Source organism: Dermacentor variabilis, chromosome 3 (assembly GCF_050947875.1).
Source record: "Dermacentor variabilis isolate Ectoservices chromosome 3, ASM5094787v1, whole genome shotgun sequence".
Taxonomy (NCBI): domain Eukaryota; kingdom Metazoa; phylum Arthropoda; class Arachnida; order Ixodida; family Ixodidae; genus Dermacentor; species Dermacentor variabilis.
In genome coordinates this window covers 147974803-148002197 of record NC_134570.1, presented here as the reverse complement: position 1 = coordinate 148002197, position 27395 = coordinate 147974803, and the positions used below count along the sequence as shown (strand labels likewise).

Sequence of the window (27395 nt, the reverse complement as noted above, 5' to 3'; positions counted from 1 at the left end):
ACGCTAATCCCCAGCCCTTCGCTTCCGAGTCCCGTAGGTCACGCCTAGGAGCCGCGCTGGTTCTTAACGTTCTTGGTAATCCTTCACTTCTGGCGATAAGTGATAACGATATGTTTTTTTTTTCAATTTCGGCATCAAAAACGTCTATTTTGGCGGCCTTTTCGTCACGCGTCCACTCATTTCAAGTGTAACATTTTTTGCGTGTAGGCTTGTCTATGCAGGCTGTCCAAGCTAAAAGTAACCCAGGATTTAAAAACGACGGAGTGTGCTAGTGGGCTGAAATGAACTCTGTGGCGTTAAGGATCATGCGACCTAGTTTGCGGTATTCTTTCCTTTTCTGCAAAGACAATGAATTAGTATGAACTAATTCCCTAACTTTTTTTTTCAATATTGTCTTCAGCAGGAAACTGCCAATGTGAAAGTTGCAGGTCACATTTAAAAATAGCCGACCGAAGTATTTACAACTAAGTACCATTGATGGAGCTTCCTGTACTTGCCCTTAAAGAAATCCAGCGAAATAAAAACAACAACCGCGCGATAGCGGCGCTGTTTCAGCGACCCCCAGACGACCGATCAAGATACGACATCCGCTTGTCGCTGCAGTCGCGTTGCCGTCGCCTGCACAGCGAGCGGCGGAGTTGGTGGGTCGAGTTTCGATGTGACGTGGCATAAGCATATCATTCGCTCCACTCGCGGAACGAAGCCCGAACACACAAGGCAACAAACAGTCACCGAGGATGCGAAATGCGAAATTTGCGAAAATAATGGGAAATTTCAGGGCAGCTCGGTACGTGTTTCCATTTCGCAATATATTGAGGCATCGCACCGATCACCGCACCGACTGGCACAGCCGCGACTTGAGGCGCTACAATATATAGACCGACCACACAGTTGCTGCTACCGCCAACTGCAGCTTCTGCAATCTTTGCGAGAAGGCGAGCTTTCAGGGTTTTTTTTTTTTTTCTTCCCGCGCTCTGCCGGCGCCACCGCTGTCGCGGATGCGCGGACGTCTTTCATCGCCCGCAAGTTCGTTCTTTCATTCTTCGCTCTGATCGTTCGCTCGGTTACGCCGAGGGGCAACGCCGACGGTCGCCGCAGGAACGGGCGCCTAAGAGCTGCGCTATAAAAAATGAAAATAAAAGAACCGGCTTGAGCAAATATTGACCGCAGAACTGTTTAATCGGGAAGGAAGGTGCAGTTGTCACGTTCGCGATCGTATCTTACTAGCGAGAGTTGTTGGCAAGTAATTTGCGGCCAAAGCCCGTCTCGGACAGCGCCGCAGAGACGAGCGGAATTAGTTTTTTGATCGCTCCTGTGGGAGCGCTGAACAAGCGGCGCTATCGCGCGCTTGATTTTGTATTTCGCGGGCTTTAAAGGCAAGTACAAGAGGCTCCATCAATGGTACTTAGTTGCAAACTCTTCAGTGGCCCATTTTGAAATGTGATATACAAATTTTCGTATTGGCTCTTTCTTGGTGAAGTCAATATTTTAAAAGTTAGGCAATTAGTTTATATTAATTCATTGACTTTGCAAAACGAGAAAAATACCGCAGACTAGACCACACGATTCTCAACACCACTCAATAAGTTTCAGCCCCCTAGCACGCTCCGTCGCTTTTTAAAACATTCGTTGCTTTTACCGGGGACACCCTGTGCGTACACTCTGAAACTAGGCTTCTTACGCAGCCCAAAAATTTTGTTGCAATTGGCATTTCATTGTTTTTCTTGAGCAGTTTCATTCGACGCGTAGTCGAAACAACTGACAGCCAACTACGACCCCCTCAGCAGACAATTCCGCACTCTATTTTTCACATTGCTGATAAGTATTAATTGGAACATTGATGCATTTATGGCCACATATTTTTAGGACGTATTTCTCGAGACTGCCGCTAGCACCTAATTTCTTCTAAATGCATCTTACTTCGTTACTACTAGGCTTCAGTTGGGCATTTAGAATATGTGTGCTCTAAAGGAAATTATTACAGTTAATTTGTGAAATCTCGGCCCCTATAAAGCAAAACTATTCCAATATGTTTTTATTCCAATCTGTTGACGTAAACCTTGTGTAACCGTCGACGCAAGCACCGGGCCGTCACCCGCAGGGTTGTCTGAACAGACCAATAAAACGCTCTCCTCGATCACAGGAGGTCACTTTTGTTTGCTTGAAAAGCGAATAACATTGCCTACACTTAGCAGCTTGTCTTATCTAATTGGCTGACAAGAGGCGAGGAGCACGCTCAAGTGGAGAGGGATTCGATGGGGCCGAGCCACTGCACTAAAAATCAATAACCGGATGAAGGGGGTGGTGCCGGCGTCTGCGATTTGTTCGTTTTCCCTTACTTAGATTGCGGTGGCTGGTCGAAAATCGCGGCGGCATGCAACGGAAGCTTAAGAATGACGCTAAAACGAATCCTCAGCAAAGAAGAGCTGGCAGAACGAGGTCGTGAACGTGCCGAAAGTGCTCGAAAACGTTACACGGCCACGAAAAAGTTTTATTATACGCATATAAACTCATGTTCTCCGGCAGGTGTGAGTAGCCAGTGCCTGAGCGATCGGCGGTAGCCATCTTTTATTCCTTTCGGAACGGGGCAGTCTGTGGCTATTCAGACAAAAAAAAAAGTTTTGTTGGGCATACTCAGGCATCTTTAACGCGTACACGTCACTTTGACGCGGTGAGTTTTCGTGGTTTTGAGACGTCGCGTGACAGGCAGGTGAAATGGGTGGAGCCTTAAACTTTCGACCAATAGCCGAAGTCTAACGGCGAAGGCGTCTAATCTCAAATAACTATTTTTCTTTTGTTCGGTCCAATGATGCATAATCAGTGTGTACGCGTCATATCAGATGGGTATCTATTGCGGTTTTCGTGACGTCGCGTGACAGACGGGGGAAGTGGGAGTGTTTCAAAAAAGTTTTTGACCAATCGTGGAGGGCTGATCGCAGAATTTGAATGGAAAAGTATGGAATAGTTTTATGTTATAGCGCCCCTCATTAGCCAAAATTACTCTAGAATTTATCTTGCAAGCAGCGTCCGCCTCTTGAACTTTCCCGCCTGATGCGACAGAATTGCGAATATGTGCCGCATGAGGTCTTCAACATATCCGCCTCCCTTAAAATAGAAAACCTGGTATAAATATGTACGCTAAGTGCAGATGTCCATATATAGATTACCCAAAGAAAGCGTACTAATTACGCCGTCCGTTGTAATACGCACGAGAATGATCAAACCTCCGTGACGATCTTGGTCTCGCTTTCTTTTCAGAGCTGCGCACCTGTTCGTGTCCTCCAGAGCTTCGATCGTGCTGTGCTTGTGTGCGTGCTGTACTGCTGCTCGAATTAAAGCGATGTACTAACATGGCCTGTCTCTGCTTCTCTGCTTTGCGATGCTGTGCTGTGAAGGCTTTACGTGCGTCCTCTTTTTTTTTTCTCTCGCATGTCACTTCAAATGTGTCTGTGTGTGTGTTCACATTGTGCGTGTCGAGGTGTCACAGCAACGAAAAACGCCCGCTGCTACTTTCAGTGTGCCGAATGTGCTAACGTTGTCGGCTTGCCCTCTCACTCTCTTCCTGCTTCGTGACGAACAAAAAGTTGGCCCACCCCCATATTTCAAGTTGGCCCACGCCTACTATGAGCTTCCCCATGCATCTTCTAAGGAGCCCTATGCATCTCCATGGTTATGCTCTTTTGATCATTTATTTATTTTTTGCTTTAAATTGTTCCTTATCACTTAAACGTTACCGATAATCTACACTTACACTATCATAACGATTAAATTACGCATTCTTTTTGTGCAGATACAAGGCATTACACTTTTCGCGGGACAGGGCTGGGGAGCTCGCCAAAGCATGCTTACGCACCAAACACCTGCGTCTTCCCGTGTTCTTGCTTTTTTTTTACTTTAGACAATACGTTACGCATTCAAGAAATATCGCTGGTCTGAAGCCATATTTCAGCGAACGTTGCAAGTGCGCAGTGGCGTAGCCAGCTTTTTTTTTTTTTTTATGCGTAAGCATTCTAGGAGTACTTCCATTGGAAATCTGTCCGTCCGTCTGTCTGTGACATGTGACACGATGCACTCTGCAGGTATACATGGGGTACTATGAGGGTATGTATGACAACGCCTTATTGCTACGTATGACTACGGAGGTTTACGATTGTCAAAAAAAAAAAGAAGAAAACAACGAACGTCGCCATCATACGACTAGATAGGTTCCGACACGTCAGAATATGTGCAAGATGAGCGACTGGAAAGAATGCGTGTGCACGCCATCTTACAATTCCCGCTTGGGAGTTCATGCGGTAATCCTTCTTCGGGAAGAGGGTGAGGGGTTAGGAGGGAAAGGAAGGGGGTGGGAGAAGGGGAACGCGTGCATGGCGTGCTCTCCTCGTTGTTTATGCCTGTGTACCTGCTCTGCAACAAGGTCGCGTGAGACAGCGAGTAATCGTTACAAAGGACATTATCTTTCTGCAGCGGCAATTATGAAGTCTCGTTATTGCTATATGATAGTCTGCTTTCTCTCGCAATAAAGTTAGAATGCCTGTTTTCACGACCTCTCACATTGCCAGAGTCCTGGGAAACAATCAATCGAAGGCGCCGTTAGGTACACAGGAACAGTGTGAAGTTTGTGAACAGCGGGCCCAAACAATTGGATGAATAGCATGTAGAGAAAGTACGCGCGCAGAGTTTGCGGGCAAATAATTCGCGTATATCTGCGTGGAAATCTTTGGATCGAGAACACGCCAATGCGCGATGGAAGGAATGCGGGGACAGGCCAAGATGTATAAGGTCGGCACTTTGCTAAAATCTTGCACATATCTTTTTTGTTCTTCTAGTTTTCGCATTCAGGGCCACGTTATGGTGCTTCGATCGACACCGTCGTTATCGCACTGCGGGATGTTTAGTCGCTTGCTTGTTTAGTGTGGGGCCAAATTTACAATTTCATCGTATGTATAATGTTAACGTGGGCGCAGCTGTGTTCTCGTGCATGGGCCGAGCCATTTCGGATATTTTCATTCAGAGCATGTCAGGCTTTTCACGAAGGAGATATATTCGACGATGACAACTCCAGTAACCTTCTTGTCACTTTTTTGCTTTCTCACGCCCTTCTTGCCTAACACCGAAACTGCCAACAGCGCCGCCACATCCCCGCGTCGTCATGTTTTACACTGTCACGCCCGGCAGCTTTTGAAATGTGATGCCAGCTGTCTTGGTTGTCTCAAGCGCTTCGAGCTTCCGAATACGCGTGGAACGTAGCAATCGACGGAAGTGACGTTAAAGTAACGGCCGACATCGTTTTCTTTTTCTTCCGATTCGGCGTGCAGACCAGCTACCAGAAGGAGATCGAAGAAATGGAGCTGCTCAAGGCCAACAAGGAGACCATGCCCGTCAGCACGGTGGAGCCCAACGCGCTGCAGGCATTCATGGCCTTCTTCAAGGCGAGTACGCGCGCCGGCATCGGGGGCAGCTGGGTCGCTTGACTACTTTTCGCTCAATCTGTCTGAACATACCGAAATTTCGTCGACCACGCCGTGGCACAATATGTTCCGACCAGATAAAGAGCGTGCTCGCGTGTGTGTATGGGGATTACTTTAAACTTTGCGTAATATTTCCGGTAGAACCCATCTCGCGATGAATGTCGATGTTAATACGATTAGCATTGACGCAATGTACTGACACACCGTATGGCCCCCGCCGAAGCGCCTTACGTACGAGGCGCGCACTCCAGCCGCGCTCCCCCTCTTGCGCGTCCCTCTGTACATGCCGAGTCATCGACCGCCGCCGCCGACAAGTCTGCGCGTGGCCTCCGAGATGCGTGGCGCGCCGGTGCCTGCGATCGCTTGTTCGCTCGCTGAGCGCACGCGTTCGTGGCGCAGCGCAAGCGTCGGGCTGCCGTGCTTTAGGGAACCCATGTGACGCCGGTGCGATGCCACCCAGCACCGGAGGAGTCTTAAAATGGTCTTATTTTATTTATTTATTTCTTTTTTAGAGTATGGCGCATGCCCATTCTTGGGGTTTCGACCAAGAATGGGCACACGCCACCTGGTGGCGCATGGCTAGTTGTGCATAGCCAGTCGTCCAAATTGTCTGTCTATTCGTGCACAGACCCGGTGGCGCGTACCCGCAGTGACCCAGGTTGCGGCGAGCGAGAGGTTAGGTACAAATACACCTCAAAGTGGGGTGAAGTTCCCGAAGAAGTGCTAATCGCAGTAAAACACACGCACACAATGCGCAAAAGAAAACTCGTTGCTCCTGTGTCGTCCCTCATAAATGCCGCTGAGGAACAGCAGTTCGAGGCGCGCGATCTCGCGTTTACATGCAACGGTGCGGGATTTTTTAATCGTATCGCCAGGGCAGAGTGAACGAGACACAGCGGAGCAGATATAAACTCCGCAGAGACAAGCATGTGCAACGCCGTGCGTCTATATAGTCCTTGTGGCCCACCTGCCGAGCTAACTAAGTGGCTATAGCCGTACCTGCCAACCTGTGAACCCTAAAATGTGTAAAAAAAAAAAAAAACATCCCGTCTACGCGATGAAACGGGCATTTCTTAAAGCTTGCCCTGACCACGCACCAATAACCGGATAGATGCGTACTTTATATTAACGACCATTTATCTTTAAACGCGACAATCAAGCAGCAAAACAAAAAAAAAGAAAATCTAGAACAGCAGCCACTCGCAAGCAACACGTTTCACCTGCTTAAGGAACTTTCCTGAATGAATTTCCTCCAAGCGAGCACACTCTGGTATACGTGGCGCCTCGCTCTGCCACGGGACGGCGGTCCAGGTACCATTGCAATAATCTCTTTACTGCGCGCACTGCTTCGCAATCTTGCACCGCTGAATCTTTCAAGAGCTTTAGAACGTGTTGGCGAACTGAGTATATTTTTGGCGAAAATTAACGCTACATTCGTAAAATAGTAAAACGAGCCCGAATTCATAAGCCTTATGAAAAATTCAGAACTGGCAGGTACGCTGTAGCGTTTTATTGCTGAGCACGAGGTCGAGGATTCGCTTCCCGCACGCCGTCATTGCATTTCGAGCCTCGCACGCCTAGGTTAGACGGCGCGTTAAACTAAGCCCGAGCCTTCCACTGCGTCCTTACAAAATGAGCGTTGAGTTTCAGTTGACGCCGTATCGAGTTCTTCTTCAGTCTACAGAAAATCAATTCAACGTCAATTTCTAATGTTTGCGCTCGGTTGAGATTTAATTGACTAAAGTTAAGAAAGCGCCAATCGACTCAAACTCGCTAGGAACGTAATTGACTAAAGTTAACAAAGCGTCAGTTGACTCACTCGATAGACATTTAATCGAATGTAATCCAGAAAAGAAACGTCAATTGACTCGCAGACGATGCACATTTGGCTGATTGTACTTAAGACAGCATCAATCATCCATGCTCGGTACACATTTGATTGACCAGTCATCGAACACAATCAAAATGTGAAAAACCGAAAGGCATTCGAGTCGCTATTCGCTAATCGAAAGGCATTCATTATACTGAAGCTTCATATTAACAGGATTGTGGGCTGTTGAGTCGCCTGTTACACTGCTATAAACATGCAAGCATACTTTCGAGATTTATTAATTGCGCAGAGCAGAAAAGCTTCTACCTTTACTACTTTGTAGGTTAAAAGACCACGTCTATCTAAGTCGGTTGAAAGGTCTCTGGTGCAGGTAGCGCTTTATGCGTCAATGTGTCGTGCGTATGTTCTGTGTAGGGGTTGATCTGTTGTTTCCGTATGATATGCTTGTATGTAAAAGTGCTCATACGTATATCAATCCTCGTGTCGCGTCCAATTACACTGGTAAGGTATTTCACACAATACTAGCAACTAACTAGCCCATCTTAGCATAACCAACAGCACCAGCCACAGGATCAATGACAGCGCACTTCGGCCGCTGAAACTATACATGTGTATACAGCGGTACACAGGGCCGCCGTCATGCGGCCCCGATGTTTGTCTCCGCTAAATTCGCGCCCGCCTGCGGCTCAAGCGGGTGGCATGTGCGCTTGCTGGCGCCAGATCGGGAACCCTCGACTTGGAACGCAGAGTGGTTTGTATCGTAAAGTCAGTGGCAGATGGACATGGTCAAGGTGCCCCCGGCTGTCCTCCTACGGGCCCGTCCGTGCGTCATGTTTAGTCTGGAAACCGTTTGCGACGTTGTGCAGCTGCCCGGATTCGAAAACCGAGTGCAACAACAACGGTCGGAAGTAGCAACAAAAACACCAACTCTTCGTCCTCTTATGCTACTGTGCAATACAGCAGAGCTAAACATTTTTATATCTGGTAACGTATATAGCGTTCGTATTGTAAACGCATAAGTGTAAATACCGATAAAGACGCACTGCATTTCTTTCGGACAACAAACTAGGAAGTCAACTGAGTAGGTTTCGAAAGGTTATATCCTGCTACAAAGACCGGTCTAAATGTGAGAAAATAACTCGAAATCCGCGTCGTCACGCAGGTGTACCACATGCACTGCGTGACGTCAAGAAATTAAAGAAAGACTAAGAGCCCGGCCTTTCTTTCTCCAGAAAATAATCAACCGATTTCGCTCAACAGCAAACATTACAAAAGTTGGATATCTAACAGTGGAACGCGTGGTGCAGCACTCGAACGTCGAGGCCCACCGAAGTGCGGGCGCGCCTGGACGCCACGCTCCGTGCTTATTACAGTGTGCACGGCGACGCTGCGCGCGTGCAGGCCCGGCTGCTGCTCTTCGTGCGCGCCCCGATGCACGTGGTACCGCTGGTGGTGCTGCCCGTGATCATGGTGTTGCTCAGCTACTGCTTCCTCAGCAAGAGCGAGGTTCCCGTCAACCGGCTGGGACTGTTCACGCCGGACTTCTACCCGGAGGCCCGAGTCATCGAGGCCTACAGTGCAGCACCCAGACAGAGTGAGGCTGCTCGCGCGCCCTCTCTGTCTCCGCGTCCTGTTCGCTGTAGGGCAGATTCGGCGAATTGTTCAGCGATTCGTGCTCTTCACTGCGCGTAAAATGTTTTGTGCTCGCACCTGCGCCGTGGTGGCCTTTAGCGTTGCATGGATATAAGCACGGAGCGGCCGGGTTTCGATGAGGGCGATATGCAAAATAACGCACGTTTGCTGTGCACGTGGTGCGCTTTAAAGAACACCGGGCGGTCAAAGTTAATCCAGAGTGCCTCATAATCATATCTTGGTTTTGGCAATTAGAACCGCGTAATTTGTTTTATTTTATTTTTTTAATTTTTTTTTTGACCCACACAAGATGGCGGACGTCACCCTAAAATTGGAAATTAAGCAGGAGCGCACAGACTGGTGCTGCTAGCTTTGTCACCTACTGCATACTCGCCGTTTGCAAGGCACCCCTCCGCTATATGCTGCCGTGGGCGGCCATCTTGTGTGGTACAACCCAATAGTCTGAAAAAGCCTACTTCCAGCATTTCGTACATTACCTATCCTTGCCCTGAACACCTGCGATACTGTATTGAAAGCAGAGGGGACCTGTAAGCCTAGCCTGTGCTTATTGTTGCCCTGGGGCAGGCCGCCCCCGACCTCGTTCGCGTTGAGCACTACAACCTTTGTGGAGTGGGTTCCAATATTCCCTGCAGATGGTTAGATGGCGAAGCGAACAGCGGCCGTCCTATATAAGGTCTATTACCAACTCTGATAAAGTCGACAAAGCAGCCAGCTTTGCGAAGACATCATCGTAGTCAAGAAACACGCAGGTTACCTTGCCGTTTCAAGCAAAATAGGCAGTTAAGAAGCCTGCCTCGAAGCTCGACGGCAAGCTCAAGTGCGCAAGAACTGCGTGACTGCCTTTTCTTCCACGCAGGTGAACTTGCTCTCGCGTTTCCAGATAGGCTTCTTAACCGCCATCTTGTTTGGAACGGCCAATGCAACCTCCTTCTTTCTTGACTGCGATGAGTGTTCGAAAAGTTGAATGCCTTGCGAATAATAGTCAACTTTAGCATACTGTCCTTCGCGTCGTACTTCCATCTGCATACACTCCACGTCAAACATGGCCTTTGTCCTCGTGGCATAGCTGCTTCTACGTCTGGCGGCATGCATTCGCACGAACCGCTGTTTGCATTTCGGCATAGCTTGTGAACGGTGTAGCGCATTAACGCAAACCTTGCATGGTACTAAAGTTGTGACCTGTGCGGTGCATAAACACACGTTGCACAGGATGACAGTAAAGATAAGTGCACGCATCGCATTTAGATTTATAGCATTTGATTAAACGTTTCACGACACTTTGCTTCACATAGTGCATTAAACATCCATGCAGTGTTTTACGCGTGCTTAAAATTCTCAATTTATGACAGCTCGAAGGGCATTACGCGAAGATCCATTTCCGATGTGCAAACAAAAGCTGTTGACGGTCGACGCTGTCTTAATTGTGCCGCCTCTCTGTCTGCCCAGCTCTTTCGCGCTGTTTACGAGTGAATCACAATCAACTCGCCTATAACTTCCCACACTTCCATGTCTTGCCTCTCTCCCATTCTCACCCGTGCAGGCGAGCAGGTTCGACTGTACGAGGAGGCCATGCGCAAGCAGAACATGAACGTCTCTTGGAGAAACAGCAGCGTCATGCTCGACAACATCGCCCCCAACAGCTACTACGCCTCGGTGCCCGAGAACCTTGGCGGGGACTACAAAGTGCGTGCTCCGCATATTGTCGAACGCATTCAGTCGTGTACATGGCGCTGGTGTGCCATGGACATAGAGCGACAGTCCCATGACCAAGCGCTTCTATCACTTAATGCATGCCGAACTTCCTTCCTAAATGACGGCCGCGCAACGAATTGGGTATTATACTTGTATCTCGTCAGACTACGTTCACTCTGTTGCGATGTGGCGACTTGTGTGTATGGGGATGAGCCCCGTCAGGTACTTCGCCTTTCGCCTTCCTTAGGCGTACACGTATTCGAACGCCAAGAACTGACGTTTCACTTCGCATATTACGGCATGATGGAGAACGTAGGATAGGCCAGCCTCTTCCAGAAATGGGGACGAGCCAGAGAAAAAAAAAAATAAGCGAGGTCTGGCACCAATGAACTACGCGCTTACAGTGGGCAAGTTTTTTTTTTGTTTTAGTTTGAAACTAAGGTTATTCGTTGTTTTGTGTGTGCTCCGTCCAGCCAAGGGTTAGCGCTTTGCAGCTGCTTTACGAGTTGAGCGTATTATTGCAACGGGTAAAATCTCAAGTTCACCGACCCGGCCGACACACATCTACTCCCAGCTTATCTGTGGCGGACTCTCAGGCTCGTGTGACGCTCCGTGCTCTCCGTGGCCGCCCCGGCTGACGTGGTAGCGGACTTCGCGCGTGCAGCATGAGCATGTCCCCAGTATCTGTACAGCATTAGAAGCTGAGCGCAGCTGCCCTTTTCTTTTGCGTTATTTTTGAATCGAGGCCGTCCAGTGTGACTGGCGAGGCCAACTGTGCGCGTCCAGTGGCTGAACCGTTCACCTATCAAGTGGGCGCAATCCATTAACTCACCGCATAACGAAACCGTAAAGCCGTCCTCCACATTCGTCAGGGCAGTTTTCGGTGAAGGGGCTTCGGCCCGGACGACGGGTTTCGCACCGCGTCGCACGCACGCAGGACAGTCGCATCGTTGATCACATCAGGGATCACGTTCTCAGGCAGTGAACTAGCTAATAATTTACGGCGCGTTGCTTCGTCCTGACAACGTGTACGCGAGCGCAGCTTTCATTTCAACAAAACTGTCGCAACACCCGACTCCCTCGTGAGTCAACCGCCGTGCACGCACTTGTCAGACTCTCTGTCTACTGAAATAGAACTTCCGGCGATGCTTCTGCATCTCGCATGTAAACGATTCGTTCAGGAACGGCGTTTATCGGAGGACGCTCCGTGATCTCTAAGGCTTTCTTTCTTTGTCGGGAAACGCCGCTCGCGCAACGTGCAAATTGCCGTCGTCTGTCGTCGTGATCGACCCCCCCGGCGTAACGCATGCGGTCACGCGTGTGGATCCATCGTCGCCCTTCCGGGTGCCGCCCGTAATGCCGAGCCCCCCGTTGCAGTACACCAACCCGCTGACGCTGCTGATCAACGACTCGCACGTGCACACGCTGCCCATCCTCCAGTCGCTGACGTACAACGCGCTCTACGCCGCCCTGGAGAAGAACGAGTCGGTGCTCGACGAGCGCCGCCTCCGGGTCTCCTCGTACCCGTGGCCCCAGCGCGGGGTCGACCGGGTGTTCGACGCGCAGCTCTACACCTGGACCATGATGATGAGCGTCGTGCTCGCCTACATGCCCTCGCTCATCGCCGTCGAGGTGGTCGAGGACCGGCAGGTACTGTCTTAAACACTGTCTCTCTCTCCTCTGTTGGGGTGCGGCTGTCGGTTTGGTCGCTTCCTTTGTCTAACGCGGCGTGCCTTATGCTTTCCTCGCATTTATTCATTTATTGTTTTTTTTTACTATGCAATGCATCGTCTGCGAGTCAGGACAAAGTGAGGCGATTAGCCTCCCGACACGGTCCTACTAATAGCGCTGGGCGCGGCAGCAACAGTGTTCATGTTACAACGTGAACAAACAACGCGAACGCATGAACGCAGACCGAGCTTCTGAGAGGACAGTACCCGACACGCTGCGTCGGAAACGAGAACTTCCCGCAGACAAGAGGATGATTGCTGTTTTTCAAACGAAGTCGCATCCTATAAAGCATTAATAATTTCAACAGTTACCGACTCGTAGCCGCGTAGCAGGGCTGCCGTTGCGTTTAAGCTCCGTGTAGTGCTCCAAGAGTTCTGGAACGCGAAGGCAGGTTGCCAATCAGATGGGTCTGAGACATTAGCGCGTTTAGCAGGGCTAGTTTGACACACAACGGCTGTAGTGCGTGTGCCAGTCGCATCTATGCTGCCATCGCGTAAGCTCGTGGATTTAGGCAGTTTGCTGGAAGTTCACAGAAGTATACAGGCGTGCTAGCACGTCTAGTACTATTCGGCATTATTGCGACCCCGCCTACAAAAATTCTACATCCTACAGTTTTCTAAAAAAAAAATTACTAGACCTAACTCTGACGCTGCCATTGTTCCGCCACCAAAATTGGCATGGTTAGTATATATTTATTTGCCTAATATTCGTGCTTGCGGCTTCAAACATTCTTGTGAGGCTATTTATTACATTTTTATAAATTTCCAAGCGCTAACAGCTTTCTAAACACAGTGAGGACGCTAGTGTTTGCCGACACATGCGTAATCGTCGCGAATTGTTGCATTTACAATGCAATATACTGTTTAAAATGATCAGTGTGCAAAGTGACAAGGTCGTTTGAAGCCAAAAGAACCTGAATTTTTACGCCTTCTTTTCGTTGAAGCAGCAAGATATTCTTTTTTCTCCGCGTTCAATAGAACGCTTCTTTGCCCGTCCGGTTCGTGCGAAAAAAAAAATTATTTAGGACAAACATTATTGTACATGGAAAAATCGGGTGTGCGTAAATCTTGCAAGGTGAAAGGAAATTTCACTGGAAAGGAACAAAAAAGAAAGATTGGCGCAGAAAAGTCAGCGCAAGAAGGAGCCAGATAGGAAAGCGCAACCGCACACACGCGGCGTTTGTCACTTTCGTGTCATCCACCCGAGTGTAGTGAGAAGCTGCAGAGATGAATTCGCACGGCTTTCTCAAAAAAAAAAAAAAAGACTTCGCAGACTTCACTCCTCTTCGTCAAAGCTTGTGCCTAGAAAATAATTTATGCTCTTTCTTGGAGCGATGGGAAGAAACAAAGAAAGACTCGCGTCTCGGCATTCTCCTCGTGTGCAGAACAAGGTGAAGAACCAGCTCCGCGTGTCCGGCCTGCTCTTCTGCGGCTACTGGTCCACGGTGCTGCTGAGCCACGCGGCGCTGTACCTGCTGTCCGTGCTGCTGACGGTGCTGGCCCTGGTGGCGCTGCAGGTGCCCTTCCTGACGGAGCCCGCGGCCCTGCTGGCCATCGTGTCGCTGTTCCTGCTCTACGTGCCGGCGTCGCTCGTCGTGTGCTACGTGCTCACGCACCTCTTCAACAAGCACGAGACGGCCAAGGGGGTGCTGCCCTTCCTCGCGCTGCTGGTGAGGAGGGGCCGCTTTGACGGCGCAAGGGCGGCGCCGGTAGATTCTGTGCCGCCGACGGAGCCTGTCGCGTCTCCTTCGTTCGCTTCTCTGTGCTAGAAAAACGAAATCAAGGTTCCGTGAGAACAAAGTTCGTTTTTCGTCGCTCGTGTACTTAGATTTAGATGCACGTTAAGGCACCCCCAGCGAGACAAAACTAAACTGGAGTCCCCCACTACTGGGTGCCTCGTAATGACGTTGTGGTTTTGGCTCAAAACCCCCGAATTTTTTTAATGGGCAATAACGAAATTTTAAAGCAATATTTAGGGGTACCATGTGCTCTTGCTGAGGGCTTTGAAAGTGCAGAGCCCAAACAGATCACTCTGCTTTCTTGCTCAGTGCTCCATGTTCCCAGCCGTGCCGGTGACCATCCTGGACATGATGGGCTCGTCCCGAAGCGCCACGGCGTTGCACTACACCCTCTGCCTGCTCGTGCCCTTTTACATTCCTAACGGCGGCCTCTACTACATCACCAAGGTGCGTACCACCTCCGTACTGTCGCTCCTGTCGAGCGACAGTAGCGGGGACGCATGCCCTTTCTGTTGGACGAGTAGACCTCGCTTCCTTCGTCTTGGCAACGGCGACCACCTTTACCACTTCCACTGTCGTTGCTGCGTATTCCCTCCCGCGATGCATAATGTTTCACGTGAGCTATATTACTGCCTCCTATATGCGTCTTTCAGCGCCCGTTTTGTCCACATCGCCATTACAATTAAGAGTATACAATTTTTTAGACTCCAGGTTACATTTTCCCACTTGCGCTGATTACGTTACGTTTGGTCACAGTGACGCTATCACGCGCTTGTTTTTTTGTATTTCACGGGCTTTCTTTAAAAGCCAGTGCAAAAAAAAAAAATCCGTCAATACTACTTAGTTGCAAACACTTCAGTCAGCCATTTTTAAATGTGAGCTACAACTCTCGTATTGGCACTCTATTGGTGAAGCCAATATTTAAAAAAAAACTTAAGTTAAGAGTTACCTAAGTTTCACCTTGCAATACGAATGAAATACCACAGACCAGGCCTCGCAATTCGCAACACCGCCGAGTTGGTTTTAAGTTCCCTAGCACACTCCGTGGTTTTTAAAACATCGGTCACGTTTAGCAGAGAAGCCATGTATATACTCGAATGGATTGCTCCGGACCACCGTCAGTTGCACTTAGCTTCTCGTAGAGGCAGGACGCGTGTCGAGTGAACTCTTGAATGCCGTTTAAATCGTGGATCCTGGACCTCAACAAGGTGCGAGGTAACGCTCACGCTTTCCTCTCACATTTACCGCTAACTCTCCACTGAATATTTTTTTCTGGCACCCCAGCCTTTAGTATCTGGCCTAGAGAAGACGATAAAACCAATCTCACTAGACACCATGAACGCAATTAATGCATCTATTGCCATCAGATTGGCGGGGGGACAGGATTCCTTGTCGAAAAGGCTGGTCCAACGCCGCTCTGACACTTACTTGTACGCCCACTCTATGAACTGCGGAAACGAGCGCCGTAAGTTGTAAATACGCATAGCTGTTGGAAGAGAAACGCCAGTCATCGATACACTTAAAGGAAGGGCGAGTGTCTGTCGTCTTCCTGTCCGCGTGTGTTGTTGATTTGCACTCCTCTTGTAATAGCTATGCATCGCCAAATAGCCCAAGAAGTATTCCTACTTGTAAAGATGCCTTTTTCACACACCGTTCTATTGTGCGGCGGTGCACGCTTTACAGGCAGCAAAAGGAACTAATAATTCGAGTAGCGCTATTTCACTAATATGATTATACTCGTTGCTAATTGTTGAATTGTTAATGGTGTAACTTGTCTCTGATTAATGGACACGGTAGGTGAATGCTATGCAGCAGCATTTCCGGACGTTTAGGCTGATTTTCCTGTTTTTTTTTCTTTTTTTGCCGCCATAGCGATATTGTGTGAAAGTCCCTCTGCAAAGATTCGGTACCTCTCCGTGATTTGATTACCCTAAACACTAGGCAGTCATCTGCAAGTAAACTTAATGGGAGGGGTAATAACTTCAACGAAGCTATCAATATAACTTGAGAACAACGGTGGTCCTAACACGCTCCCTCGTGACACACCAGACGTCGCGGCATACCGCAGAGACGTTCGCGCAGCGTGACGCCTAGCTCTCGTCGCAGACGTCGGTGGTGATCGAGACGAAGCTGTCGAACGGCTACGAGGCGGACAAGTGGATGTACTTCGACTGGGACAGCAACATCCTGGTGACGTACGTGGCGTGCGTCATCCACACGCTGGTGTACTACTTCCTGCTGCGCATGGCCGACATCGGCAAGGCCGGCGGACGCATGGCGGACGCCTTCTGGATCACGCGCCGCATCATCGACATCACGCCCAACGGCGACCTGCCCGAGAAGGAGGACGCCGACGTCAAGGCCGAGCGGCAGCGGGTCTCGCAGATGGACATCAGCCTCATGCCCAAGGTTGCCACTCGGGACAGCTTCTTTTCGCAGCTTTGGCTTGGCTCTTGGCTTTCCGCTACATTAGTGTGCCGCCCGCTAGTTCGCCCGCACCGGGAGATGGAAAACAACGCGACGACGAGGTGTGGTGGAAACAAGTTTTTGGTACTTCGTTGCTTTCATAAGTTGAACATTTTTTTCAACGCCGTTAGCAATCTTTGGAACTTACCCTAGTTCGCGGTATGTCTCCGTGTCTTTATGTATCTTATCTACGTGTATACGTCCGCGCCTAACCTCTTTCCCGTCAATCGGTCACTCTGTAGTCCATGGTCAAATGTGTGTAGGGGACTGGACTGCTGTGCTTGTTAACATTTCGATACTTATGGGCTCGAAACAATATCCCATTTTCGTACTATTAATGTTTCAACAGTATTATTCTGTACGCCTGCCAGCTATAAATAGTAATTAAAGTCCGACGCCACCACGTCTCGTCGACATGCTGTTTTCCCGCTGAGTCGCCAATGCTGAACGTCACAGGTTGCTTTAAACGCAATCTGCGAAGCCGTAAGCAGGAGGTTAACTTGCACATATACCGTGCATCGAAACAAATGACGCGCATCTCACAACAGTAATGCCCTTGAAATTTTACTTTCGAGCATAAAAAGAAAGGGCCAAGCCGAATGACTTTGGCCTGTACAAATGCATTTCGCGTACGTGTAGAAAGCATTTCGAGACGAAATTCCGCTAGGTGATTGCAGCGCAGCGCGGCGAATGTAAGTTTCCACAGCAGCGGTCGCGCCGCAACGGATTGTCATTGTTGTGTTCCTTATAGCTCCATAACTCAAGGCTGCTGTCTCTGTTTCTGCGAAAACCAAAGCCCGCATCGGAGGTCGCAGGGGCCCCCGAACAAAAACCGATAAAGGTAGGCAGAAATGTGAGAGCCTTTAATTGCTCCTTTTGGGAACTTCGAAAGACGCGTGTTTGATTATTATTGTCAGCTCGTAATAACCTTTCTTTTTTCTTGTGTCCAGTTGAGAAAAAAAATGAAAAGTTAGGACACATCAGAAGCGCGTGTGCATATTGGGTCAGTATAGTTAGCGCCGCATTCTCGGCTCTCGCTCGACCTCTTCTACAGCTTTGACACGAGCATTCTTTTTTCCAACTGCGTAAACAGTTTTGCGAGTGCGAATCCGCTGTCGCCGGTACGTTTCTTATTTTTTGTAAGGCACAAGAAATTGAATCTAGGACACGCAAGGTACGCTACATTCTGCTATTGATTCAAGTGCGTGAAGCCGATCTTCGTAGCTAGCTTTGATGAGAAGCGATTGAACTAGGAAGTCTGGCGAGTTGGGTTAGTTCGTGGTATTGCATTGCACTAGAGTAAGAGCGCAAGAGTAGTACACGTGGCAAAACGAGCGACGAGGAGAAGTACTAGTGTCCGCCGTTTCTACAGCCATCACAAGCGTATGTAACTTCGCGAGTCAGTAAGGTGGACCACAGCGGATTGTACAGTGGCGCGCCCGTCTGGCGTTCCGCGCCGACACTTGAATGCATGGCACTTGTAGATGATGCGAAACTAATCGGCGCTCCTATTCCGCAATGACTGCAGCCTGAGGAGGAGGCGGTCCTCTTTTGACAACAGTTGCCGACAGCAGAGTAACGCCGTCACGTGACTGTGAATCTGTCTACAAAGCTTTTACGCATAAATTACGGGCAAACAAATTTGAACGCCCCTTACTTTTATTTGTTTTTTTAAAACTCGCAACCCTTAAAGGGCCCCTCATGAGGCCCTATAACAAATTTCAATTATATGCTGGAATTTGTTACGTGTTCTCTGGGGAGCGTTCTGTCGCAAAAAAAGAAATTCAAATCGGCCCCCCATTAATAGCCGAGATAGAAATATTTCAGTGTCTCGAACCCATGATTTCAGGAGGCGAGCTTCACCGCAAACATAGACGCTCTCTCCACTCGCCCCGTCTAGCCTCCACAAGCGAAATTCCTTCCCTGCGTTCTCCCATGCCGGAGCTCGAGAAACGCGTGACGCATACGTTACGGGTCCCGCCTTCTTCTTTTTTCTCACTTTTTTTGCGACACGGCGCACTTCCGCTGACGGCGTCCCGTACGAGCTGTTGCGATTGTCTCGTTTCGCGCAGCGCACCATTTTGCGCGCTGTGAACGAGGACACCTAACTAGCGGTATAAGCCAGTGCTACAAGAATACTGAGGCACACGCAAGCGGACTATAGAGCATGATCGTGCGCTGGAACGCGGTAGAAAACGACAGTTTCGGTCTCTGCGCGCGCGACTGCACAGCGTGGGAACGAGCAGACGAAACGGAAGTACATCTCTTTTGCTACGGTGTGGAGTAAAACAAAAACATGTAGACAATTGGTTTGTGTTTTTGTTTCTCTAAACTTTAATTGGTATATTTTAGCAACATAATATACAAACAACACATGCTGCCTTGAATAACTCTCAAAGTCACGCGTCACCACGAGCGACGTCGCAGCGAGAACACGTCTACGTAGGCGCACTAGCACGTGTGCGTCATCCTCAGGCCTGGAGCGTCGCGACCGCGACGCTCCAGGCCTGAGGTTTGAAACGGTGTTCGGTTTGAAATTTCAGATCTTTCCGCGGCGCGTAGCGATGTAATAGTTTGCAGACACGATCGTTATGGCGCACTGCATGCTCTGCGCTTGTCGGCTCAAAATGGTCAGACCTGGTGACGGGCCCTTTAAAATCTGCGTGGCTGACTAACATCAGAGCGTGCGTAGATTCAACGCGAGGGGGGAGGGGGGGATGTTACGGTACAGGGTACGGCAGGAAGGCAATCAAGTGTTTACAGGGCAACTCAAAGTAACTTGTCCTTGGGCTCTAGTTGGCAAACACTCGGCGATTGTTGTACGCGCAGCCTCCCGTGGTGTACGTTCACGAGCTGCGCAAGGTGTACGAGGAAGGGGCCCGGTTCCGGCCGCGCAACCACGTGAAGATCGCCATCCGCAACCTGTCGATGGCCATCGACAAGGGCGACATCTTCGGCCTGCTGGGACCCAACGGCGCCGGCAAGACCTCGACCATGAAGGTCATCGTGGGCGAGGAGAGCCCCTCCAGCGGAAGGGTAATCGCCGCCACTCGCCCGGATTGCCCGCGCCTGCCTACGCGCTTGTGTTTGATTTACTTAGCACGCCCTGCACGAAAAAGTTACGCGCGGCGATCGCACCTCGTGAAAGCAAAAAAGCAAGAACCGAGCAAGAGCGCAGCTTCCCGCCACTCCTGGCGCGCGCTAGACATCCCGGTGTTCGCACGAATTTTACAAAAGCGGGTCGAATACGCGGGCAGAGCGCGTATCGAGTCGAGCGGACCCAGACCCACTATAGGATGGGAGTTGCTATCCGGGACATTAAAGTACCGCCATACTGTCGAAATTGCCACTTTGTCTCTTCTGACTGGAGTGTTAGCCAGCGCCTCTCGTGGCCAAAGAACCGCAATGGCCAATCTTTCACACGTACGCAAATACTCAAGAAAGTGTATACGAAGGGATGGCCACCGGCGTTATCTTCACAGGTAAAGCATCACACGGGTAGTTTTGAAGGTGCGGGTTCGGCTAGCTCCAACCTTGCGAGTCTTTCAATCTACTTTCATTTCCCTCTTCCTTGTTATTTCTACACTTCAGTTAAACATTGCAATTAGCTTTTGCCGTGCTTTCTCTGGCTGCGTCGTCTGTCGCCTTCACACGGCTGTCACTAACAAGAAATCGGGCCCCTCTGATCACCTTGCACTCCTCGACAACAGCACTGCAGCAGTCGCAACCGCACTGTTGCGTCTAACGGCCGCCTCAGAGTATATATAACCTATCCGTGGTAGTTCAGGATCGGCCGCGAAAATACTTCGCGAAATGCCGGTCCTCCTCGCCTCTTTTACAACGTGCTGCGGCTTCGCGCGCAGGTCGCCGTGGGAGGCTTCGAGATCACCTCCAACCTGTGCCGGGCCTTCAAGATGCTCGGCTACTGCCCGCAGCACGACGCCCTCTGGAACAACCTGACCATCCGCGAGCACCTGCAGCTTTTCGCGTCACTCAGGGGCATACGCTACAACGAGATCGATTCCGTCACCGACTGGTGAGCGCGCACGAAAGTGCTCGAGCCACTCTGGTGCGGCAATGATGCAACTAGCATTAGGTCGGTGCCGGGGTCTGGTCGGCACTTAACGTTAAAGAAAGCCCGGATGAAGCGTATGAATCTGTCAATGGATGGAGCAAAATGCGCCGAAGAGCAGCCGTTTTTGAAAGAGGGTCGTACACTAGGTCACTTATAGACCTGCTTCAAGGATTTGTATATATCGCTGTACAAGGCTTGTGCTGGCAAGCTGCAGAGCGTGACGGCACGTTATGTGCTGTCACATTCTTTACGGGCAAACTTATAGATAGAATAACTCAACTATATATAAAGCACGTATTTTCTCGGCAGGCAATGTTAAGAAACGTGGCGTCAATCTTTCCAATGGTTACATCTCATCGCGACTGTTGCCAGAACTGGTGAAAAGCGAAGAACCGTTAGCGGCGGTCTGCAACCTTTCACGTCTGTACCGTGACTGCAATTTTCCCCCTTTGCTATCTACAAGTACACGTACTGCCTGTACGCGCCTTTTTGTTTCGAAAAGAACCACTGGTGGCGAGTTCGAACCCGGTTACGGCGGTCGCGTTCCTAAGAACGCCGAAATAAGAAAACTGCATGAGACCGGTGCATGATTAGTAACTCTACGTGGTCAGATCTTATTCTTAACTAATGTGTAGCCTTCTTTATTGTTTTTAGTTCGTGTTGCATCACCTTCATATAATCGCGGTTCTTAATGCTCTTGAAAAACTACTGCCGCACTATCTCGCCAGCAAAAAAAAAAGTCGCACACCCTTCTGTCAGTCAGGGGCATCCCTTCGGGCGAATAAAAACAAACAAACCAGACGACGCTCCGCCACACAGACGCGCGCGGGCTGACCCAGCGCGGTGGCGCCGCCTCCCCCTCCGCGCGCAGGCTGATGGACAAGCTGAACATCCGCGAGCACGCCGACAAGCGCGCCAAGCAGCTGTCGGGCGGCACCAAGCGCAAGCTGAGCTACGCCATCAGCATGCTGGGCAAGCCGCGCGTCGTGCTGCTGGACGAGCCCTCGACGGGCATGGACCCGCAGTCGAAGCGCTTCCTCTGGGACACCATCTGCTCGACGTTCCCGCAGGGCGGCGAGCGCGGCGCCCTGCTCACCACGCACTCGATGGAGGAGGCGGACGCGCTGTGCACCAAGGTGGGCATCATGGTGCGCGGCGCCCTGCGCTGCCTCGGCTCCACGCAGCACCTGAAGAACCGGTACGGCGCCGGCTACACGCTCGACATCAAGATGCAGCGCCAGGAGGGCGCCTGGGAGAAGAACCTGGGCGACCTCAAGAGCCACGTCAAGCGGGTCTTCCCGTCGGCCACGCTGCGCGAGGGCTTCCAGGACCGGCTCACCTACGACATCCCGCAGGCCGGCGTCACGTCGCTGGCCAACGTGTTCGTCGCCATGGACGAAGGTAGGCGGCGGCGTCAACTTATATATGTGTGCGCACGGCCTGCACGTAACCTGTATCTACGACTCTTAATCCCGCGACGGACCTGGGGTCGAACTTATTGTCGTACGTTATCGATATGGCAGAACAAAATATTCGGTAGAAATGAAATCGGGAAAGTACCCAGCTAATGCGTGGTCATCATGGTGGAATCAATGACAAATTCGAAGCACCTGGGCAACGCGCGCAACGTTAAAACCATGTTTTCTGTCGGAATGCTTAGAGACGTGCTTTTACCGAGGATGGTATTTCACTTCTCTTTCACGTCTGTCTTTCGTCATAAATTTCGTGAATGGACAGAAATTCCTCCGCTCGTCAACTTTAACCGTATAGCCACAAGCCTGTGCACCTTCTCAGTCTAAATGCAAAGCGAAATTCGCCCGTTACAGCGGCAGTTTCGTGCCGAACATGTGACAGGCACAGGCAGTGCACATCGCTTACACGGCCATGGCCCACGTCTGTTTGTCGTTTCAGCCAAAGCCAAGTTTTCTATAGAAGAGTTCAGCTTCAGCCAAACGACGTTAGAACAGGTAAGCCAACACTGGGTTCTGCCCTAAGCTATTCATATAGATTGCCGAACGGACATCAGCAGCGAGGATTCGTTAAGGGGAAGCTCGGGTGCTCCTACCTAAATACACGTAAAGGTTGCCTTTAAAAGAAAAACTTAAAATCTACTGACTGTTGGTTTCGGATTTTTCATTTAGATCGGAATTTTTATTAAAAATTGGCAAAGATCTAAAATTTTCAGAAAACGATATTATCAAGTTTACAAATCTGTAACTAAGCAAGGAAAAACGATATCACAATTCTGTGAATTACATGTGATAGTACATCTGAAGCGGACGCAATTGATATGTTACGCATGAATTTTTTTAACGATTCAGTAATATGGAAATACAGCTTTTGCCGAAGCCTTGCACACAACGTGACAAATTCACGTAAGATATCAATTGACATAACGAATTTGTCCGCTTTGAATGATGTTATGGATGCCGTTTACAGAACTGCGACATCTGTTCTTGATGCAGAGCGATTTGTAAACTTGGTGCTTCTTTTTTTTTTTCAAACTTTCGAATATTTGAAAATTCTTGCAACAAAATTCAGGCCTTAAATCAAAATTCCGCTTCCAACAGTCACTAGAATTTAACTTTCTCTCTCAAATGCAACACATTTCATCAAAATAGGCCCGGGGGTTATCTCAGAAAAAACGTTCTTGCGTTTTACATGTATCTGAATAGGCAGTGCGGGAGTTGGGGCCGAGCTGAAGCTTCCTCTTACGAGCGGCGAACACGTGCTTTCATTAAGTCATTAGCCACGCGTCGTGCACCGTTCGTATCGCGCAACACAAGCGTCACACGGCGTCTCCCATGGCAAACGATTAACGGACGTAGTACTTTTGGGGCTAAAGCACCAAGCAGGACTTTTGCACGAAGCCAGCGAAGGCGCGGTCATTTCCGCCAACGCGAACCTCCCGGTATTCGCATATGTGTTCACACATACAATGCCTGCATCTTGTTTGTCATTTTTTATTCCCTATAAAAAGAACTTCACAAAGAAAAAGAACATTAGGCCATACCGATGCATTCTTTCGCTGAAACTTCGCAAAAAAAGAGAAAATGTTCGCTTCTTTTTGTCTGCGTGGCTCGATAAATAACTTGACATATATTTGTTCGTGCCCTCGGACTCGTAGTTGCCGGCAGGCGGTAGCGGTAGCCCACGTTTGTGCAACAGGGCACTTCTGCGAAGGCGGCGTGGAAGCAAAATTTGAGCGGCAACAAGCCCATCACTAGGCGCAAAAATTTCTCTATAACTAGTTAGCACAGCTAGAAGCGCGCCGAACGCTATAAAAAAAATCACGCCCGCGCCTGCGCTGCTGTTAAAGATTTTGCATGAAATTAGATGTTTTGTACGAAGCATGGCAGGATGAAATGTCTAAGCGACAATTTGCTTAATCTGCAAGGCCCGGAGGAAGTTTCACACAAACAAGAATTTCTCGTCCGCCTCGACTACATTCCTTCCCGGAACCACAACCCGACCGGGCAGTCGCTCTATATATACTATGTATATACTATGTATATAGTATGTATATATACTATGTATATATACAGTATATATACTATGTATATATACTGAGCCAACTGGGGAGGTTGGATAGGTCAGCGTGATGTCGCTAATAATCGACGCTTCGAACCGCACATACTTTGAAGCAGAAAAAAAAAACGGGAGTTTCGCGGAAATCCGTATGGCGGGGAAAGCTGAAGGCAAAGCCATTGCGCGCCTGCCCTTCAATGTGCAAAATAACGGCCGGACAGCACACCATTTTAGTTTGGCCAAACGGACCCCGACTGCCACGTCGTCGCACCTTAAAGGGGACGCTGTATTAAAACGCCACAGTTTAGACTTCAATATTTTTTAAAAACTATCATTTCATTCATTTACGAGAGAAAGGCTCGCAGAAAATGAAAACCGAAACTTCCGAAAATCGCACGCCGAAAGCCCAGCGCCGCTTAGGTCAGTGTGACGTCACGAATTTTTGTCTATTTGGTTGTATTCGGGCAAACCTTGGCCAAGAAGGTTTATTTAGTTCCTTCTTTAAATGCAACGTATAGATCTTTACCGCTAAAGAACTTGCCAACAGTCACTAAGTTCGTTTCTTTGCATCTATTATGGCTTGTCAAGGCTCCTTCCACACGAAGAGGCCATTTTGCTATTGCAAAAGTGTAGTCCCTTTCTTTTTAAATACAACTTAACGACATATACATCTTTAGTGTCCAAATATGGCGAAACCGCACGCGTCGTCGTAGTTGCCTTGCGTCCCCCAGCAGCCTCACTGGGATTCGCTGCATGCAGCAGGGATGGCATCGCTTGCCTGACGGATATTTCGTGTCGCGCAGGTGTTCCTGGGATTCGCCAAAGAGCAGGAGCTCGCGCAAGACGACGAAGACGTCCAGATTAATGCCTGAAAAGAGAGAGTGCGTGTGTGTGTGTTTCCTTTGTGTGTGCGCCCCCCTCCTCCTCTTCTACTTATGTTCCATCGTTTTCACTTTGACGCTGCCTCTTGTGCTCCGAGTTGGGATGCCTCATCGCTGCATTCGCAAAGAATAAATCATGCGCATGTCATTGCCACGCAACATCCCACCACACGCCTGCGCCGTCACTCCTTCGGCGAACAGAACGCGCGATTCGAGCGTGGTGGGCGCACCTGGCAACTGGGTACGTACGCTGCAGACTTGCGCGTAACGAATTACGGGTAATTAATCACTCGTAATCAATTGCGTCTTCTATCAGTCCTGTAATTTAACGGTTGCTTTGTTTACTCGTTAATGCTCACAGTAATGAAATTTTCTGTAAACAATTACGCGTAACTAGTTAAAACTTTCACGAGGCAAGTTGTAACGGGCGACGCTGCTTCGAGCACTTCAATTTGCTGGTGACTGTACGGTGTCCAAAGGGACGAAACCAGGTACCTTGCCACCACGAGTGTCCTGCAAGTACGCTTGAATCACCTGAACGGCTTGCAGGTTAGCGCACCTTTCTTGGAAGTCCTACCTCTCATCTCTCTCCCCTGAAATGTTTGCAAGCGGCATTCGTAAGCCGCAAGAGCTGCTTCTCAATTCTTCGCTTAGTGCATTGTATGGCTCCTACGATATAAAAACGTTCTTGGTCATTATACCCATATGCCTAATATGCAGGGTGTCCAAGCCAACTTGAGTCAAGCTGTTCAACGAAAGAAAAAAATTGTTTAACAAACGATGCAAGATGCACTTGTTTTTCTTTTTTTCGTTGAACAGCGCGGCTTAAGTTAGCCGGGACATCCTGTAGCCGACTCTTGTACACCTATTGCGGTCGCAACACGCGAGCACTACTTTTAGGGATGAATATTATGCAACTTTATCTTGTTACGTAGGAAGACTCCAACGAAAAGCTATATACAAGTATATTTACAAGGCAATACGCCGCACTTGGCCAAAAGGAAAGCAGTGTAGTAGGCTTTGAGCCTATTGACGTGCACATCACTAGATGCCAGAGTAGATGAGTTTGAACGCACAGGAGCAATTTCATACGTCACAGGCGTCACCTGGCGCAGCACGCGGTAGGGCCCTGTGTATCGCGAAAGGAGCTTCTCTGAAAGTCCGACGTGACGAGAGGGCGACCACAGGAGCACGAGCGCACCAGGCGGAAACTGTACGTCACGATGGCGGGAGTTGTACTGACACTGCTGAGTGGTTTGAGAGGCCGTCAGTCGAGCACGGGCAAGCTGGCGTGCATGGTCCGCGAGGGCGATGGCGTCGCGCGCATACTCGCTTGTTGAGATCGCAGCAGGAGGAAGTGCCATGTCAAGGGGCAAGGTCGGTTCGCGACCGTACAGTAGGTAAAATGGAGAAAATCCGGCGGTGTCGTGGGAAGGAAGGGCAATGTCCCAGTCGCGGCAGTCCTTGGAAACTTACTTGGAGAGCATATCGGTAAGAGTACGGTTTAACCGCTCTGTCAGGCCATTGGTTTGAGGATGGTATAAGGTAGTCAGCTTGTGTTGAATAGAGCAGGAACGCACAATGTCGGCGATAACTTTCCAGAGGAAGTTACGACCACGGTCAGTAAGCAGCGCATACTCGCTTGTTGAGATCGCAGCAGGAGGAAGTGCCATGTCAAGGGGCAAGGTCGGTTCGCGACCGTACAGTAGGTAAAATGGAGAAAATCCGGCGGTGTCGTGGGAAGGAAGGGCAATGTCCCAGTCGCGGCAGTCCTTGGAAACTTACTTGGAGAGCATATCGGTAAGAGTACGGTTTAACCGCTCTGTCAGGCCATTGGTTTGAGGATGGTATAAGGTAGTCAGCTTGTGTTGAATAGAGCAGGAACGCACAATGTCGGCGATAACTTTCCAGAGGAAGTTACGACCACGGTCAGTAAGCAGCGCATACTCGCTTGTTGAGATCGCAGCAGGAGGAAGTGCCATGTCAAGGGGCAAGGTCGGTTCGCGACCGTACAGTAGGTAAAATGGAGAAAATCCGGCGGTGTCGTGGGAAGGAAGGGCAATGTCCCAGTCGCGGCAGTCCTTGGAAACTTACTTGGAGAGCATATCGGTAAGAGTACGGTTTAACCGCTCTGTCAGGCCATTGGTTTGAGGATGGTATAAGGTAGTCAGCTTGTGTTGAATAGAGCAGGAACGCACAATGTCGGCGATAACTTTCCAGAGGAAGTTACGACCACGGTCAGTAAGCAGCGCATACTCGCTTGTTGAGATCGCAGCAGGAGGAAGTGCCATGTCAAGGGGCAAGGTCGGTTCGCGACCGTACAGTAGGT

At 49.6% G+C, this 27395-nt stretch overlaps 1 protein-coding gene across 7 annotated transcripts in view; it reads left to right on the top strand.

Annotated features, from left to right (window-relative positions):
* The window catches only part of LOC142576384 (cholesterol transporter ABCA5-like), a 152245-nt gene extending 127031 nt beyond the window's left edge, over positions 1-25214 (top strand). For all 7 annotated transcript variants that reach the window (XM_075686494.1, XM_075686500.1, XM_075686495.1 and 4 more), the window contains 12 exons: positions 5319-5432; positions 8704-8896; positions 10496-10638; positions 12025-12297; positions 13763-14047; positions 14426-14563; positions 16223-16525; positions 19412-19618; positions 20446-20618; positions 21529-22058; positions 22569-22624; positions 24989-25214. In XM_075686494.1, the coding sequence (XP_075542609.1) occupies positions 5319-5432; positions 8704-8896; positions 10496-10638; positions 12025-12297; positions 13763-14047; positions 14426-14563; positions 16223-16525; positions 19412-19618; positions 20446-20618; positions 21529-22058; positions 22569-22624; positions 24989-25057 (2484 nt within the window). In that variant the 3' untranslated portion in view covers positions 25058-25214. The remainder of the gene's footprint in view (positions 1-5318; positions 5433-8703; positions 8897-10495; positions 10639-12024; positions 12298-13762; positions 14048-14425; positions 14564-16222; positions 16526-19411; positions 19619-20445; positions 20619-21528; positions 22059-22568; positions 22625-24988) is intronic.
* The last annotated feature ends 2181 nt before the right edge of the window (positions 25215-27395 follow it).